Raw genomic sequence first — 16,627 nt, 5'->3', positions numbered from 1 at the left:
GAGAAAACGTGCGTCGGGTCCCTGCAAGGGAACCCGTCAGCTCCCCTGCGAGGTGTCCTGTGAAACGCAAGCGCAGAGCTTCCTTACTAACAAGGGATCGAAACGGCCTGACGTCTGTTTAAGACGAGCGAGGCTGCGGGTGCCGCGGGATGCACCCAGCACGCCAGCCCTCGCCTGCGAGCCGTGAGCACGCAGCGGGCGGCCGCTCTTTGTGGCAGGCGCCTAGGTTGCTGATAGAGAACGCGTTCGCTCGGACAGGCTGGCCTAGCGCGTCGGCTGAGCCATTCTCTAGGCGTGTAGCAGGCGGAATTAGGAAAATCCTCTTTCCCTGGTACAGGACCGAGGAGGAAGGGGCGCTTTCCTCTGAATTTACGCTGGGCGAGGGGAGAAAAAATGAGAAAATGGAAGCCAGGAGAGGAGACTCCGGCGAGTTTGTTTCATGGGATAATTTTTCCGCCTCCACCCTCCCTCAACTCCATTCCTCCCTGGACCTGGAACAACCTGCTCCCTGCTCCCTGAGCTTTCAGGATCTGCAGACCGAAAACCGGACTTGGGTCTGAGGGTCTTTTCTTAGGAATGACATTTTTCCTAAACAGCCCAGAGCTTGAGTGGCCACTTAGCTCTTTAGACACAGAACTGTGACAACACAGCCGCCTGAGTGCTTCTTTCGGCATCAGAGTGGAGTCGGGGGATCCCCACCTTCCAGCCCCCCCAGATTCTCAGCACAGAGGGGCCTGCAGGCTGGAGAGGGGCCTGCGGGCAGAAACGCGGGGCATCCAGACACCTTCCTGCAGGGACTAAACCTGCTGCTGTTAAATTTTTGTTTTGTCCTAAATTTTTTATTTTTAAGTTAGTTAATCTAAGTGTAGCCGGAGAGCAACCTTAAATTGATTATATTCGTCTCAGGTGCACCGTACGGTGGTTCTGCAGCGTGACCGCCCACCGGTTCTTGTAGTCACCTGTCTACTTTTAATAAAACCGGGCGGGGAAAGCTGGTGCGTTCTGTGAAGTGAGGGAGGCCGGGTACCGAGCACACACTGTGGGACGGCCCGTGCGAAATCTGGGGAGGAAACCCCGTCAGAGTGGGCTGGGCCAGGGAACGGGGAGAAGTCAGCCTTTTGAGGCCCATGTCGGCAGAGCTGGGAGACTTCTCGGTGGGGCTGCTTCAACCCCAAGTTGGCCGGTGAACTCCAGTGCGTGTCGTCGTCTCTGAAATGGTGCTTGTGATGGACTCGGTGGAGCCGCTTCTCCTCGGAGCTGACTCGACACTCGGACCCTTAAACTGCCTCTTAAAGACGCGAAGCCTCGGCTCACTGCCCGTCTTGGAGTTTCTCTCCGTAAGCGGAGACCCCTGTCAGCGGCCGGAGAGCGGGACAGGGACCTCGCTGGCGTCGCAGAGACTCCAGCACGCAGGATAAGCAACCACATGCACGGCAGTAAACTTAATTTGCGCATTAGCCGTGCTTTCCAACTTCCGGCGTTTCATGGAAAATCATGCTGAAGCAATGAGGCCTGTAATTGAACATCCCGAACTTCTCCGGTGGGGAGAGGAAAACAAATGCTGCCTGCAAACGAGATCTTTATGGCCTGCTGTTCTCTGCGTTTTAATAATGTTCCAAATGCCAGCTCGGATCATTCCCCTCGCATGTGATTTTCATGTCCTCTTCGCGCATGTCGCCCTGTAACTTTAACCCCAGTCCCCCCGCGCGAGAACCCCTAGCTCTGCCCCCTTCGACGCCCTGTTTGTGCCCGTGGACGGTGTCCCTCTGTCACGCACCAGGAGCGGCCGGTGCTGACAGTGCTCACGATGCCTGGATAGAAATGACCTTCTCCTGGTGCATCAGGGAAACAGACATTTCGGATACGCAGCCCAGACAACTTCCAAATCCTCTAAACACAGATAAGCCTTATCAGCTAAAAACTAAGCCGGGAAATATCTCAGTCTTGTAACCATTATCTCCTTACAAGCTGTCGAACAACAACTTTCCTTGCATGACTGAGGCTGATAAAGAAATTCAAAGAGAGATGATTGTTTTATCAGCTCTGCCGAAACCTCTCGTTTGCTCCTGACCACCCTTGTCAGTCCAGCCCAGGGCACTGCCAGACCCGTGCCGGAGAAGCGACCTTTTAGGACAGTAGCTGCGGCCGCTCCTTGAAGCACTGTCCACCTCTCAGAAACCTGGTGGCAGCGCCCTCCGGAGGGAGGGAGGCCGTCCCAGGGCGCCCCCTGCTGGGCGCAGGTCACGTGGCGCGCGCTTCCCCGGGCGGCTGACAATTGGCGGCAGAGCGTGTGAGACGTCGTCGGTGGAAACACCTGCCGGGGGCAAGGGTGGTCCTGTTCCCCGAGACAGTTTAAAGGAGAGCCGGAGGTAGCCGCTACTTTTTGTTGAATACACTTATTCTTAATAAAAATGATGGTAAAGCACCAATTTCTGAACTTGATCATTGGGACTTAATTAGCTGCTCAGACGACTTTATCAGACCACCGTTTCTATCACCCGGGAGGCAGCAGACTGATAAGAGCAACGTGGCTCCCGGTGAATGTGCCGGTTTTAGGAGCTTGGGCTCAATACAGTGATGTGGCAACATCAGGGAGCAGACGCTTCTCCCCTAATTGCGTCCCCCGGTGACGGACGCAGGTGCTTTGGGAGTGATGCCGTTTGAAGTCGGAGGGAGGGAGGGAGCGGGCTCACCACCCAACTTGTATGAGCGTCTCTGTTTACCGCGATGGGAACATAGCGTGACCCGTACAGACACTCCTGGTTTAATTTTCTTCTCTTTGGAAAAAAAAAACACTATTAAAGTGTATGCAAGAGAGCCTGCATTTCATGGGTTAACTACCTGGAGTTACAGAAATAAATGAACTGGTTATGGACCAAGCAGCCTCATACCCAGGTAAACATTTCATACAAAATGGGAGTTTCTGAAGGAAACTTAACCAAGAAACGCATCATTCACCGACTTTATCCCAATGTCCACGGCCGCCCACACCGAGGCATTTGTGGAAATTCAGATATTTTAGGTGCAGGGTTTAACTCTTTCTGAGTACCCGCTGGCAGCATTTCGAGCGCCGACGTGCTGGCATCAGCCATGGCATTCCACTGGCAGAGAGCACGTGCCATTCATGAGCAGGGGACTCAGCGCTTAGTAAACTGAAATCAAACCTTTCCCACGTATAATAGGATGCGGGTTTGACACTGAGCTAGGCCGTGGTGTCCACATGGGTCCCCAGGGTTCACCCCACACAGACGAGGGACCACGTACCTTTCACGAGGAGGATGCCTGTGCTCCTGGCCACCCCGAACTGATTCGTGGCCACACAGGTGTAGGGCCCGGCGTCTGACCTGGTCACGTTGTGTATCTTCAGGCTTCCGTCCTCCAAGAGGAAGACTCTAAAGGTAAAGCATGTCATTAGTGGGAGTGGGGCTCTTTAAGGTTGGCGTCCTCACCACTCACGTCCATGCGAACACGTCGCGAAGCCCTGGGGGCTGTTGGTCGTGTGAATGACCCCCTCCGAGTGCCTGTCCCTCCCTGCCAGCCAGCTCGGCCTCCACGCATTAGAGTAAATGCCGCTGGCTTTTGTCCTGACACAGAGGTGATCACTCTCACGCCACACCCTGTGTGACCCTTGTCGACGTCAAGGCACATTAAAAATCAGATGAGTGCTCGATGCTGCAATCAGTGCCCGTTTCTTGAATAATAACAGATGGAACCATTCACTGTGCATTTTGAAAAGGTAGCTCCCTGGTGAAAAACCAAACCAGACATGGCGTTGGAGACACGGAAGCCAGTCCTCACAGTGCTCGTCTGTGGCTGTGTGACCTCGTATTTATCACCTCCAGCCACCGCGCCACAGGGCGCCCAGCCCGGAGGACGTTCCCCAGCGCTGTGCCCTGAGGACCACCCGCACGGTCCTGTGGCCGGAGGGCCCAGCCGCCCCCCCCGCCCGTTATGTGGCCCAGTGGAGTGGAAAGATGAGGGCTCCGTGAATCAGACCTAATTAAATGTCCCTGAAGTGCATTCAGTCACCCAGCCGCAGTGCAGGGGTAGCTATTGAAGTCCCAAGCGTTCCTAAAATGATTCATTGTTGTATTTTCCCTGAAACTCAGAAATATGCAAATGCAAACATCAGGATGCTGTTTTAATAGGGAAACTCTGAGACTGGTTTCCTTCCTTCTTTGTTTTTGATTGATTTTAGAGAGAGGAAGGGAGAGAGAGAGAAGCATCAGCGTGAGAGGGAAATGTCGATGGGTGGCCTCCCGTATGCACCTCCTATCAGGGACGAAACCCGCAGCCGAGATACGTGCTCTGACGGGGAACTGAACACTCCACCCAACCGAGCCTCCTGGCCAGGGCGATAAAGACGAATTTTTAATGCCAATAGCTTTGGAGACAAGAAAGGCAGGACGGTTGGTGTGCATGTCACATCCATTCACAAAAACAGAGCTGTGTGTTGCATTGCAAACATATCGTTGTTTCTAATGTATGTATTACATGCAGTGTAGCTAATGTAATTAATTAGCCATTTGAAACAGCGACTGTCAGCCAACTATGATTCGTCTGAAACCAGCTACTGCTGTTGGGTTTATTACTCGAGACGGGCTCTGCATTCTGTCCTCAGGTTAGTGGAAGGGACCGCGTCTGGGTTTAGGATGGCTCGTGGCACATACTCGGAGTCTTTCTAGGCGTTCTCTTGGAAGACCCCCCAACAGCAGACGTTTCGCATCTCGATTTCTGAAATGTCTAGATTCTTGATCCCAGCGCACGTTAACAACTGAATCATATGATTATTGACACAGCCACAGAGCTGTTGTACTATGCAGCGCACGTCTGGCCAGACGCGACTCCACCTGATCTAATTAGGAGAGGCCAGAGTGGGACGCCTCCGGGCGCATGGGCCACCTCTCGAATTTAGGAATCACTCGGAACTTTTAGCAGCATAGAAACATTCCGCTTTGGCTAATAAAATATTTTAGATGAATGCATCCTATACCTGCTGCTATCTAAGGGCCCTCAGACAAATCTCCAGCTAGTGATGGGAACGTTTACGAATCCTGTACTTTTCCCCTAACTCTCGGGAAGGGGCGGCTCCTGTTAGCAGCGGTCAGATGGGGGGGACCCGGAGAGCAGCGCCCTCCTCGGGCTCCTAGCGTTTGTTCCTGAGCAGCAGCAGCCAGGAGGGGAGGGAGCGCTGGCACAGCTCAGTGTGCACAGCAAGAGGTGTGCGCCTGAGGCCCCTCGTGACCCCGCGCGGCGTCCTGTCTGTGTCCTCGACGTTTAACTTTCCCATCCACAGGGCTCTCGTGTTTATTTGGGGAACGGTGCTGCGGCTGTCAGGAGAACGGGATGAACTGAGTGCCGGCGTCAGGTGTCCTCCTCTCCTTGCGGCCTTCCTTTCCCGCGTGTCTCAGGCCAGTATTTCTGACTCTTGCCCGGCTTCTCCCCAGGCCTGCTGTGCTCAGACCCTGGTCTGACTGGACCCGGCAGGACACCGAGCCCCTGGGCTGTCCGGGTCCTGGCACCGCTGGGCGACACCTGCCTCACGGGTTCGCGTCTCTTCCACATTCTCTCCCCGTGGTCTCCCCACAGTCCAGCGACCACGGCCTTCCTCTCATGTCTCTCTTTTCAACTATCCCCTTGATTAGAATATCTCAGCTCTTTACATAATTGAATAGAAAGAAATTCCCCAAACTGCCAAAGTTTAGTACTCTATTCGGATGATTAAATCACGTATTAAGGGACTTGCCTTTAAAATGTTCCCTAAATATTAGAATTTCGAGACATTTACAGGTGCCCATGTGTCATAACCGTTTAATAGCAAAACCAATAGGAGCGTTTGAGATGGGCCACCCCACTCCTCTAACTGCATCCTGAGCAAAAAAAGGTGGAAATTCAGAAGCACACGCTGGGCCTGACGGTCGGGCGGCCCTGGGAGATTTCACAGCAGCAGCAGAAAACGGAGGCGTAGAAACAGCCACCAGCCTGTGTGCACACGTCCGTGTAGGACATGAAGGCAGACCCCGCAGAGCGACCCCGCCGGCAACGCGGCCGTCTCCCACGTCAGGAAGGACAGACAGGTCCCCGGACCCAGATCCCCGCCCTGGGCTCGCCTGCCTCATCCCCCAGCCTCACCTCCCCAGGAGCTGCGGTGACCGGAGCCCCAGGAAGGCGGACGACCACCTCCCGTGGCTGAGCTCACGGGACCCTCACCTGGACCAGGTGGCAGATTCGTGTCCTGCTAAGGAGCCACCTAAAGGCTGATGTGAAATTTCCATCCTTGCTTTGCTGGGTTGCACATGACGTCCATTCATTTAAACTTCATAAATATAATAGACGTGAGTGTTTCCACCCCTTTTATCTCAACAGCTAATCGAATGCATATCCAGTATTTACCTTATCTACTTAACAGAAACCAAACCTATCTGTGATCAAACTGTGGAGCAAGGAAATGAGGCTTTTGTTGTGTTTTTTTTTTTTTTTCTATCAGCCACAGGACATGAAGTTTGCCAACATCGAAGACTAGCAATAGCTAAATTTCTCAAACTAGGAAAAATTAGGACGGGGGCAATTAAAACATCTTACAGCTGAAACTAGAGCAATACTTCTATTTTTATAGTCAGATTATTAACTGGGGCATTGCTTCCAGTTTTGTCTAAAGATAATACTGCAGACCATGAAATTTTAATTGACTATCTAATTTTACTGATTTCTAGAAAAATGTAAAATAAATTGGATTAAAATGAGTTCGATAAGAAATGGAGAAGAGAGTGTAAATTTTAACTCTTCTCAGTTTAGATTTTAGGTAAAATGTCCCACTGGAATCCATTTTAGATCAAATATTGATATTCCATTTTAATAATTTTAGCACCTGATTATCATAGTTAGTGCGTAACCTGTATGTTAATCTCCATGTCATTTAATAAGTTATATTTTTGAAGTTTCTTATTTTAACAAGCTACAAAAAATGAGAGATATGATCTACAAACAAGTAAATACCAAGCTTGCTCATTTAAATAAAAATAAAGATTCTTCCCAGCTGGCGTGGCCCAGTGGTTGAGCATCGCCCTAGGATCCAGGAGATCTGGTTCGATTCCCGGTCGGGTCAAAGGCCCCGGTTGTGGGCTCGATCCCCAGTCCGGGGCGTGCGGGAGGCAGCCGATCAATGACGACTCTCATCATTGATGTTTCTGTCTATCTCTCCCTCTCCCTTCCTCTCTCTGAAATCAATAAAAATATATAAACGTAAATAAAAATAAGAGGGCGTCTTCATGAACTTTGAACTGGTAGCAATCACCAAACTGCCTGTGGAGGAAGCAGCTGTGTAATGAACCTGACCCCTCCTCCCCTCCCCTGGAAGCTTCCTCGGTGCCACGTCGGTGGCCCCCAGCCTGCGGTGGCCTCGCTGGACCTGCAGCCCAGGGAGTGACGGTGTCACCATCCTCTGTCTGCTGTGACGGATGTCTCTCTGCACTGGAGCTGTTGACCTCCCTGCCTCGCCCACGAGACTCTGAGCTCATTCACATTTATAAACCCAGAATGTTCCGCAGGCCTGTCAAATTGGTTTGCAACTGTGCTTATAAATAAATGAGCAGTTTGACAAGTCACACTTGATCAGATTTGTCACTCCAAATCAGTAATTCTCAAGCTGTGCTCTCAGGAGAGCGGGGGATTCTCGGGGGCACCGCGGGCTGCTTGGGGGGGGAGGAAGCAGGGCCAGTTAGGGCTAGTGGGGCTGCCCCTCTGTGACATTAGCCAAATTGCTTCAATTTAAACTGTTTTATGAAATGGGTGCTTGCATAAATTTCACTGGATAAAATTAAAAAGGTCTACTGTGGAGAAAAATGAAGAAAAAAAAATCCAGAAGTTGGAAAATAATAGCCAGTGAGTAAAAAAATGCTCAAGCAGACTCACCGTTCATTGAAAAGATATCGGCCGAGTCTTGTCCCACGAGCCCAGAGGTCGCCCGTTCGATTCCCGGTCAGGGCACGTGCCCGGGTTGCGGGCTCGATCCCCAGTCGGGGGTGTGCAGGAGGCAGCCGATCAATGACTCTCTCGTCACTGATGTTTCTCTCTCTCTCGCCCTCTCCCTTCCTCTCTAAAATCAATAAAAATGTATTTTAAAGAAAAGGGATTGATAGGACTGACTTCCACACAAAGGGTCTGCATTTTACTTTTCAACTGGGTCATGATTCCTATCAAGACAGCAATTCTCCTTATTCCCTTTATTTATTTCCACATGCCCACCGGCATCTGTGGGGTGGGGGGGGGGGCATGTACCTGTCAAACACTTTCCTAAGTGCAGAGCATTTTGCTTTAAACTCACCAGGTAATCGCTTCTTTGCTCAAAATCAAACCAGGAACAAAAGGTCGTTTGTATAAACTGCGCTAATGACTGACCTTTTCTGCCCATAAAATCATCACTGTTGAATATTTATCTAAACTTTGGAAGATATAAATGTCACTCAGAAATCGCCAACAGCACGAAAGTGGTTGGACGCCCTCCCAAGGTGACCCGCACTCATCTCTTCAGACTGTAAGTGGCACTTGCGCCTCCTCAGCAGCGGGAGAGGTGAGCAGCTGAGCACTTTTAGAGCAGGAAGCCGGGTTCTGGGAGGAAAAGCCATTCGCCGATGTTTCTATTTTTTAAGTAATGTGTTGGTGCCAAACCAGTGTCTCCCGGGGTGGGATTCTATCGCCTGAGCCTCTCTCGGGAGCAGAGAGAGAATTTATAAAAAGCGGATTCCCAGCCCTGCTCCCTCCGACGGCCTCGGGCCTGGCTCTGGGAGCTGCTTTCCCACCAGCTTCTTCCTGGGCTCACGCCTGAAACCTACGGGCAGTCTGTGCACCGAAGCGACTCCGCGCGGAGCTCGGGCACCTCCCCTGGGCGATGCGGCGCGAGAATGGATCGGACCACGCCGTGTGGGCGGGTTCTGCTTTGCCATATCCGTCCTGGGTTGAAAGCCGCGGGATGTCACTGTCCGTCGCTCAGCATTGTAACCAGGGAGCTACAGCAATGGCCTAACCCCAGCAGCGGGGTGTGGGGAACCCCACGCACCTGCGGGCAGCCGGGTGGCGGGCGGGCGCGCCCCGTTTCCCGGGCGGAGCCTGCAGGCAGCTGGTTCTGCACACTCCCTGTACGGGGCCGGCGCCCCAGCCCAGAGTGGGCAGCGGACAGAGACGGGGGCTGGATGGCGAGAGGGAGGGCGAGACTGGCGGGCACCCGCGGGATCTGGGCTTGTGTCACATCTTCGCGGGGCGGCAGATGGCTGCTGACATCTCTCCTGACACCTTCAGCTTGTATTCCCTTGCAAGGCCTCACCTTAACAAGGCTCTGCGGAGCCAAGTGCAGACGGTTTAAAATTTTATTACGGAGCAGCGGCGCACAAGGGAGGTGGCGATGAGCCCGCATTATGCAGACTGTCAGCCTCCCTTAAACACGGGACATATGGCTCATTTGCCTGCTTGATATCCCGCTACCTGATGTCCTGAGCACTGTTCCATTAAGGGGGTGGTGATAACAAAGTACAATCAGGCTTATTTGCTTGTTATTAGGGAGCTCTGCTTGGGGAGGCGGGTGGTTCGGGCCGCGGGCGCCCGGAGGAGGTGCGGGTGGACCGGCTCTTTATTAAGACCCAGCACTCGGCCCGTGGAGGGGCGCGCAGGGGGCAGCCGATCGATGACTCTCTCTCATCATTGATGCTTCTCTCTCTCTCTCCCTCTGAAATCAATAAAGACATATTTAAAAAAAAAAAGACTGAACACTTGGGGGTGAAGGAAAATAAAAAAGGCAGGGCGGTGACTTAGAGACACTGAGACACACAGAGCAGGGCCAGGCGGGAAGGGGGCATCGCCGGACGGGCTCCCTGGCATCCAGGCTGCCGGCCCTCCCCATGCTACCCACGGGGCCGGTGGGCCTGGGCGGCTCCGGGAGACAGTGGGGGGCAGTGGGCTCTGTAGCTAAAGGAACAACTCCGTCCAGGTTGTTTAGCAAGGGGCAGGATGAAGACAGACTGATTCTATTCTGGTCCCTCTCTGTGGGCCTGCTGAGGGCTTCCAATTAGGTCCTCGCGGGGGCGCCTTCCTGCCCACGAGAACAGCGATCAGCAGCCTGCTCAATAACTCACAGGGAACACCCTGTTCCCTCGTCTATGCCTCCCCTCCACTCCCTTCCTGACACCTCTCAGCGCCCCGCCCCACCCTGCCCCCCACGGAGGACGGGCCTCGCAGAGGGACCTCGGGTGCTGAGTGCCACGAGGATGGAAGTGGAGGGGACCCACCAAGTGTTGGTCTCCAGGGCAAAAAATACTGAATAAGCCTCACTGATGGATTCCATGCCACCTAATGGGCCACCTGTGTACCTGTCCACACTGCCCTCTGAGCCCAGTGGGAGGTGCTAGCGCGGCGGGTCCCCTGTGCCCAGGGTCTGCTTGGTAAAGCCTGTGGCCCACGGTCCCTTCCTGAGACCTGTGGCCAAGGGACGGAATCTCTCTGGCTGAGTGGGCTGATTCTCAGGGATTTCAAAATATCTTAGTATTTAGCTCTTTGGGGTAAACACGGTACAAACATGACCATATGCTCTGTGACAACTTCATTTCTCAGAAATGCATCTAAATGTGAAGGAAGAAAAGTGTCCTTAAACGTTCTGAAATATTTAAAGCGCCTGGCACGCTGCGCGGCTTACGGGAAGTGCTTACAATGGTTATTTTCTTTATGAGTGACCATTTGCCTGACATGTAGCTGAGTTTCAGTTTATTTATTTTGGGAAATTAGGGAGAAATGTGGTAGAGTACTTATGAATTCAATGATAGTTTTTTCAATAATATGAAAAAAAACTCCATCTCTCAATTATTATTGTTCAGAGCTTGTCTGTCCACTTGGTAATGCCGCCGGCAGGGACAGATCGGAGCTGTCTGTCCACGGGCGACACTTCCTGGTGAATGTGCCAGGGGACCCCTGAACAGGTAGCCGGTGGTCGCTGGGCAGAAGGAGATAAATCCAGGCCTTTGGTTTCTGTAGGTCACTTGCTAAGTGGATCCACAAGGGGGTAAAAAGCAGTTAATCAAACTTAGATGTGGGACTGATTCCCGGTCGCCCCCGACGCCTCGCAGAGCTCAGTGTCACCTGCAGGCTCCGACCTCGGCGGTGTCACCTGGACGTGCCCTGGGGCTCCCGCAGAGCTTGGACCACAGCAGGAAACGCGCCCAGTGGTAGCAGAGTGGGCACGGACCACCCCGCCTCCCCCGCGCCCTGCCCTTTGAGTCCCACACGACCATCTGGGAGAGACAAGCACTGTTTTCACCATTTTTCAGGGTACTCAGCCGAGGCCCAGCGACGTTAAAGGACTTGCTGGAAGCTGTTCACCGAGCGAGGAGTAGAGTTGGGACTTGAACTCAGATCCTCTGACTCCATGAACTTTGAAAAAAACAGTTTCTTAGGAAATAAACTGTGTCACACAGTTGGCTGGCTTGACGTTGTAGCCACAACACGTATCCCTCGTACAGCGGTTGGGATATAGCAGGTGCTCATTAAGTATTTACGGACCGAATGAGTGAACACAGCATGGGCCCATTAATTATTAAATGAGCCGTGGGTTTCACTTTAAAATCTCTTAAGGCAGGTGGACCCAGACAAGACAAAGTAAACGCTGATGTCCACTGACTTAGCAACCCAGCAAATATTTACTGAATATCCGCTGTGTCTCAGGTTTGTGCTGGTGCTGGGCCGACCACAGTGAATTAAGGGGGGGTCTCGCTATCCTGGGGGTGCTCACATTCCGGCGGCCAGGGCTCTGTAACCCCTGATTCTACCCATCCGGATCCTATCAGCTGTGTGACAGTTCTCAGCAATCACCGCATTTGGCTCGGTCCCTTGGTCACCTGGGCCAATTCCGTGCAACGTATAAAATTATAACAAGGATAGAGTCTGCAATTACACCTGCCAGGCTAATGTCTCCAGTGATTTCGAATATGTAATTTCTGTCCTGGTGTCACTGCCTGGGGATGGTGTTGAATGCTTCCCAATGTTGTTTTCATCTTAAATAAATTCCGGAAACAGTGACTTCAGAGGAAACGAGTGGCCAGGAGTTTTTCCCAAGGTCGGGCCACTCAGCAGCGACAGGTCTGGGACCAGAATCCCTGTTTTCTGATTCCCAGGGCAGGGCTCCTTGTAGAACACCCCTGTCTCTCCAGCAGGAGCTCACCGTGGCTTCCCTTCAGTGTAGGTGCATCTCTCAACGCCTGGCAGCTCCAGGACAGATGCAGCAGGCGCTATGACCACCCCCCCCCCTGGTGGGCAGCCTACGGAGGCTGGACGCCATCTGCCGTCTACCTGGTCTTCCTTGGAGGAAAACTCGGCTACGCTGATAGTCGGCCACGTGTAGACACGTAAAGGCAGAGCTCTCAAAATAGTCCGACTTCAGGGGTGCGCACGGGCCGATAAGATACGTGTGACCCACACTGAGAACTGTGGCTTCATTGGAAACGCCGATAAATCCGGTGACAACAGCCCTTCGGAACATAAAGAGCTGAGTGGTCTTTCCATTATCCGCCCAGCAGAAAAGCCTGCACACGGGAAGGGCGACCCGGCCTCAGGCAGCCTCATCGCTCACCGGCTGCGTGGCGCTCGCTGTCTGGCTCAGTAAGAGTGGAGGAAGTTGTTGATATATATCTATATATATATATATATATCTGCCATTTTTTATAAGTGGGCAATACGGGAAGATTCCTTTGAATAGGCATCGTTACAGACTTCTCAACCATTTCCAGGTAGTTACACTTTATTGGGAGCAAGAGTTAGTGACAATGAAATTTCAAAGTAGACGGGAACATATAGAAGTTTTATAACTGAGAGTAAAACTGCACTTTTTCGCAGGCAGGTATTCCCAAGGTCAAGAACTAAAGCCGTTCCTCCCTCCCTCCCTCCCTCCCTCCCTGTCACTACTCTAACTTTACCTGCGACCACAACAAAGCCTTTAGGGCGACACAAGCAGAGCGCAGGTGCCGCCTTCCCCATGAGCAGCTGACGTTGGCACCTATGGGGTCGGTCAGCTCAGGACGGCAGGGTGAGCTCACCTGTCACGAGCGGACACCTGTGTGACTATTTAAAAACCGGAGTGCAGGTGTGAGCACCAGTGTCTCTCCTTGTGTGATGTGCTCCTTCCTGACTCCTCAGCGGGCCGGGCCGGGAAAACTCCTCACCCGGATAAATAAAAAGGTCTTAGAGGAGTTTTAAAACTTTATTCCAGGCCCACGCACTGGATGCATTGCAGCCAAATTACACAGCAGGTCCCCGCTCTGTGAGGTTCTTTTGTTTTTACGACCATGGGGGAATTTCCGTCTCCCTGGATAAGCAGTTGTAGGTTATCGTAAGGGAGGGGACCTGGGAAGATCTTGTAAACTGTAAAAATGCGCAAGACATTATATTCCCAGATATTTCAGGCTGTGAAAAGGACAAAGACTCACTCACCGTCTGCTGGGCCCCAGGCCCTGCGCGCCTCTCCTCCAGGAGACCGTGGCCCTCGGGAAAGCCCGGGGTAGGCACTCGATGGCAACATCCCCGCCAACTTGAACAACTGAGGCTTTTTTAATGGGGTTTTTGGAGAAATCAGGAGCTGAAGCTAAAAACACAATATTTAAAAAACTGTTGAGTCACATAATCACCCTGCGGGAATGGGAGCTAACGTGTGTACGAGACGGACCAGGCTAACCCTCCCCACCACCACCCCCCCGGCCGCAGTCCCTGGCGCTGTGTAAATAGTGTGCGATGAAGGAATGGGCATCAGGGTAAGAGAGCAGGGTGGCTGTGAAGCCTCCGCAAATCCCGCCCGGTGCTCGTTGGCAGGGTCCTAGCCGCAGACTTGGTTGGGGATTTGCTCTTCCAAGGAGAGGGATAGACATGGTCAGTTCTGCCTCCTCTCTCGCCGTCTGCGGGGGCATGGACTTGACGTGTCAGTAGCTACAGCGGCCGTCCCAGAGCCGTGAGGCTACAGGCACGAGAGGAGCCGGTAAAGAAGGACATCGCCACAGCGGGAGCCACGGCTCACCGTCACCCCGAACTTCTCATTAAGAGCTAAAAGGGACCCCTGTTTGTGAAGTCGCTGTAAACTGAGATTTCCTTTCCCTGGTTTTCTTATGTGCAGCTGAAAACATCCTGACGGTACTTTCCGAACTGTCTTCAAAACCTCAGCTGGGACCAGCTTGGAGGAGCCTCTTGGTTTCGCGCCCCCAGCGGTGGCTCCTCTGGGAGCCCCGGTGGATTCCCCGGGCCGAATACAATCACCTGCCTTTTTTCAAAGCTAATTTAGACATTTCCCGTTATTTCAGGGGAAAGCGATTTGTGATTCACAGAAAAGCCGGGTTGGACTTGTGTAATCATAGTTGCTAAGATGTCATTCTGAATCTCTTTGTTGTAGCAAAGGGCTTACCCAACACTCTCAGCTCTGCGTTGGCATAAATGCTCTGGTGTCTGTTTTCCGCAGCGCACTGGTAGACGCCGGAATCGGACACGTTCAGCATCGCTATGGTGAGTGTCCCGTTTTCTACCTGAATTCTTTCCTAATAAAAAAACAAGCCATGTAAAGATGCCAGTGAGTGAGTGTGGACATTTCCTTAATCAGAGCACATTATGAGGTGTCTGTGCAGTTGATGCGACAGGACGGGAGCTGATGCTTATGAAGATGAGCCAAGTACAGTGAAAGACCTGAGCGGCTTCCTGGGGTTAGAAAAAAGAAATGGAAATAGGCTCAGTGTGATTTTAGCGGCTAGCCTGTTTCGTTCCCCCATTTCTTTGGAAACTGGCATTACCTGAATAGCATGTACGTCAAGTCCCTGTTTATATTGGGTGTAATTTGGAACCTGCCACTGTTCCGCTTACTTTAGGAAACCAGGTTGACTGTAATACTAGACACGGATATAGGAATTAGAATATTTCCTTGCTTTTCCATCACAAGGTCTCAAAAAGACTTGAATTGATTACTCGGTAATTTTCTAATTGAGTCATAAGAAGGAGGCACTGAATTTTCTTTTCTGCGGCCGACCGTAAGTGTGTTTAAACAGCCCAAATCCGTTACAGAGTCCCATTTGGGGTGCAGAATTACACCTCCGAGTGCATGTTACGAAACCGTTTAACATTGCAAACGCAACTCAAAACTATTTCAAGGTGCCTATTACCATCCTTTGAAGAATAACAAATAGCTGAGGAAACAGAGGATGTTCTAGGCGAGAGGCATGTGGGGAAAATCCCACTGAAGCCGAACAAAGACCATCATTACGTTCAGCCTCTAAACAACAGATGTCTTTTGTGTCTCTGGCCGTGCCTACACGTGCAAAGTAAAATGGAGAATTAACATGGTTATTTGGATAATTTGATGGGGAAAACCAGCTCTGTCTCGTTTTCTGTGTATTGTGGAAGAGAGTAGGCTTGAGATTAGAAACTGTGGAAAATGGCCGGTGTTCTCCACTCTCCTGTGGGTTTAGACTCAATCGTTGGTTCTCACAAAAGCATGATCCTGGGTAATGGTGAAGACCTTGGGTCCTGGAATCGGACCGACTAAGTTTAGAACACTGATTCCAACATTCACCAGGTGCTGCGTGGCCTTGACCAAACTCCTCTAAGATCAGTTTTCTTCATCTATGTAAAGAAATAATAATCTCGTCTCTCAAGGTTGTCATGAGGATACAATAAAATAAGGCGTGGGAAGTGTTTAGCACAGGCTGTGTCGTGGGAGAGTTCAGTAGATGTTAACGGTGATGATCATGGTAATGCTGATGATGGTGATGCTGATGGTGGTGATGTTATTGATGGTGATGTTATTGATGGTGGTGATGTTGAAGATGATGGTGATGTTGATGGTGGTGATGGGTGGTGATGTTGAAGAAGGTGGTGGTGATGATGGTGGTGGTGATGTTGAAGATGATGGTGATGTTGATGATGGTGGTGATGTTGAAGATGATGGTGATGTTGATGATGGTGGTGATGTTGAAGATGATGGTGATGTTGATGGTGGTGGTGATGTTGAAGTTGATGGTGATGTTGATGGTGGTGGTGATGGGTGATGATGGTGATGATGGTGGCCCCTGAATGTAAGTCTGTTACTGACAGTATGTGACCTGTGAAAATGCTGTGTCTTCTCTACCCTTCGTTTTCTCAATGGAAAATGGGAATAATAGTAATAGCTACTTCGAGCTTGTTTAAGGATTAAATAAATTAGTCTATGTAAAGAATCTGTTGCATTCCCTGGCACCTACTAAGCACTCATAAATGTTAGTTGTCACTGTTAGTGACAAAGTTTCCCCGTCCGAGTAGGTGGGTTTTAATATCTACCCCTCTGCTTACCTCTGGATTGAGTCGCTCACCATTCTTTAGCCATGTGTACCAGGGGCTAGGCTTTCCACTGGCCTTGCATTCCCAAAACAAGCTGTCGTAAATAGACAGGTATGTGTTCTGGATTTTTTGTTCCCATTCTGGAGGGGCTGTTCCGAAAAGAGACAGAGAGCAACCGTTTGGCAAGCTGGTTATTCTAGGCTTCGTGCTCCCGCTTGAAGGCTGACCGGGTCTGGAAACGCTGGACATGCAGGGGCTTCCATGATGGGCAACAGAAATCCTGCTGCGAATATCATGGGCCTTTGGC

The 16,627-nt window shown here is 51.6% G+C and overlaps 1 protein-coding gene across 1 annotated transcript in view; it reads right to left on the bottom strand.

Annotated features, from left to right (window-relative positions):
• The window catches only part of CNTN6 (contactin 6), a 97,241-nt gene that overhangs the window by 22,271 nt on the left and 58,343 nt on the right, over nucleotides 1-16,627 (bottom strand). The window contains exons 8-11 of the mRNA XM_087824546.1: nucleotides 16,333-16,469; nucleotides 14,423-14,552; nucleotides 13,465-13,615; nucleotides 3,265-3,392 (exon numbers count right to left, since the gene is read on the bottom strand). Of these exons, the coding sequence (XP_087680672.1) occupies nucleotides 3,265-3,392; nucleotides 13,465-13,615; nucleotides 14,423-14,552; nucleotides 16,333-16,469 (546 nt within the window). The remainder of the gene's footprint in view (nucleotides 1-3,264; nucleotides 3,393-13,464; nucleotides 13,616-14,422; nucleotides 14,553-16,332; nucleotides 16,470-16,627) is intronic.

The sequence above is a fragment of the Miniopterus natalensis genome, chromosome 15 (genome assembly GCF_054644295.1).
Source record: "Miniopterus natalensis isolate mMinNat1 chromosome 15, mMinNat1.hap1, whole genome shotgun sequence".
Taxonomy (NCBI): domain Eukaryota; kingdom Metazoa; phylum Chordata; class Mammalia; order Chiroptera; family Miniopteridae; genus Miniopterus; species Miniopterus natalensis.
Note: the sequence above shows the minus strand (reverse complement) of the source record. Positions and strands in the feature narration are given on the sequence as shown.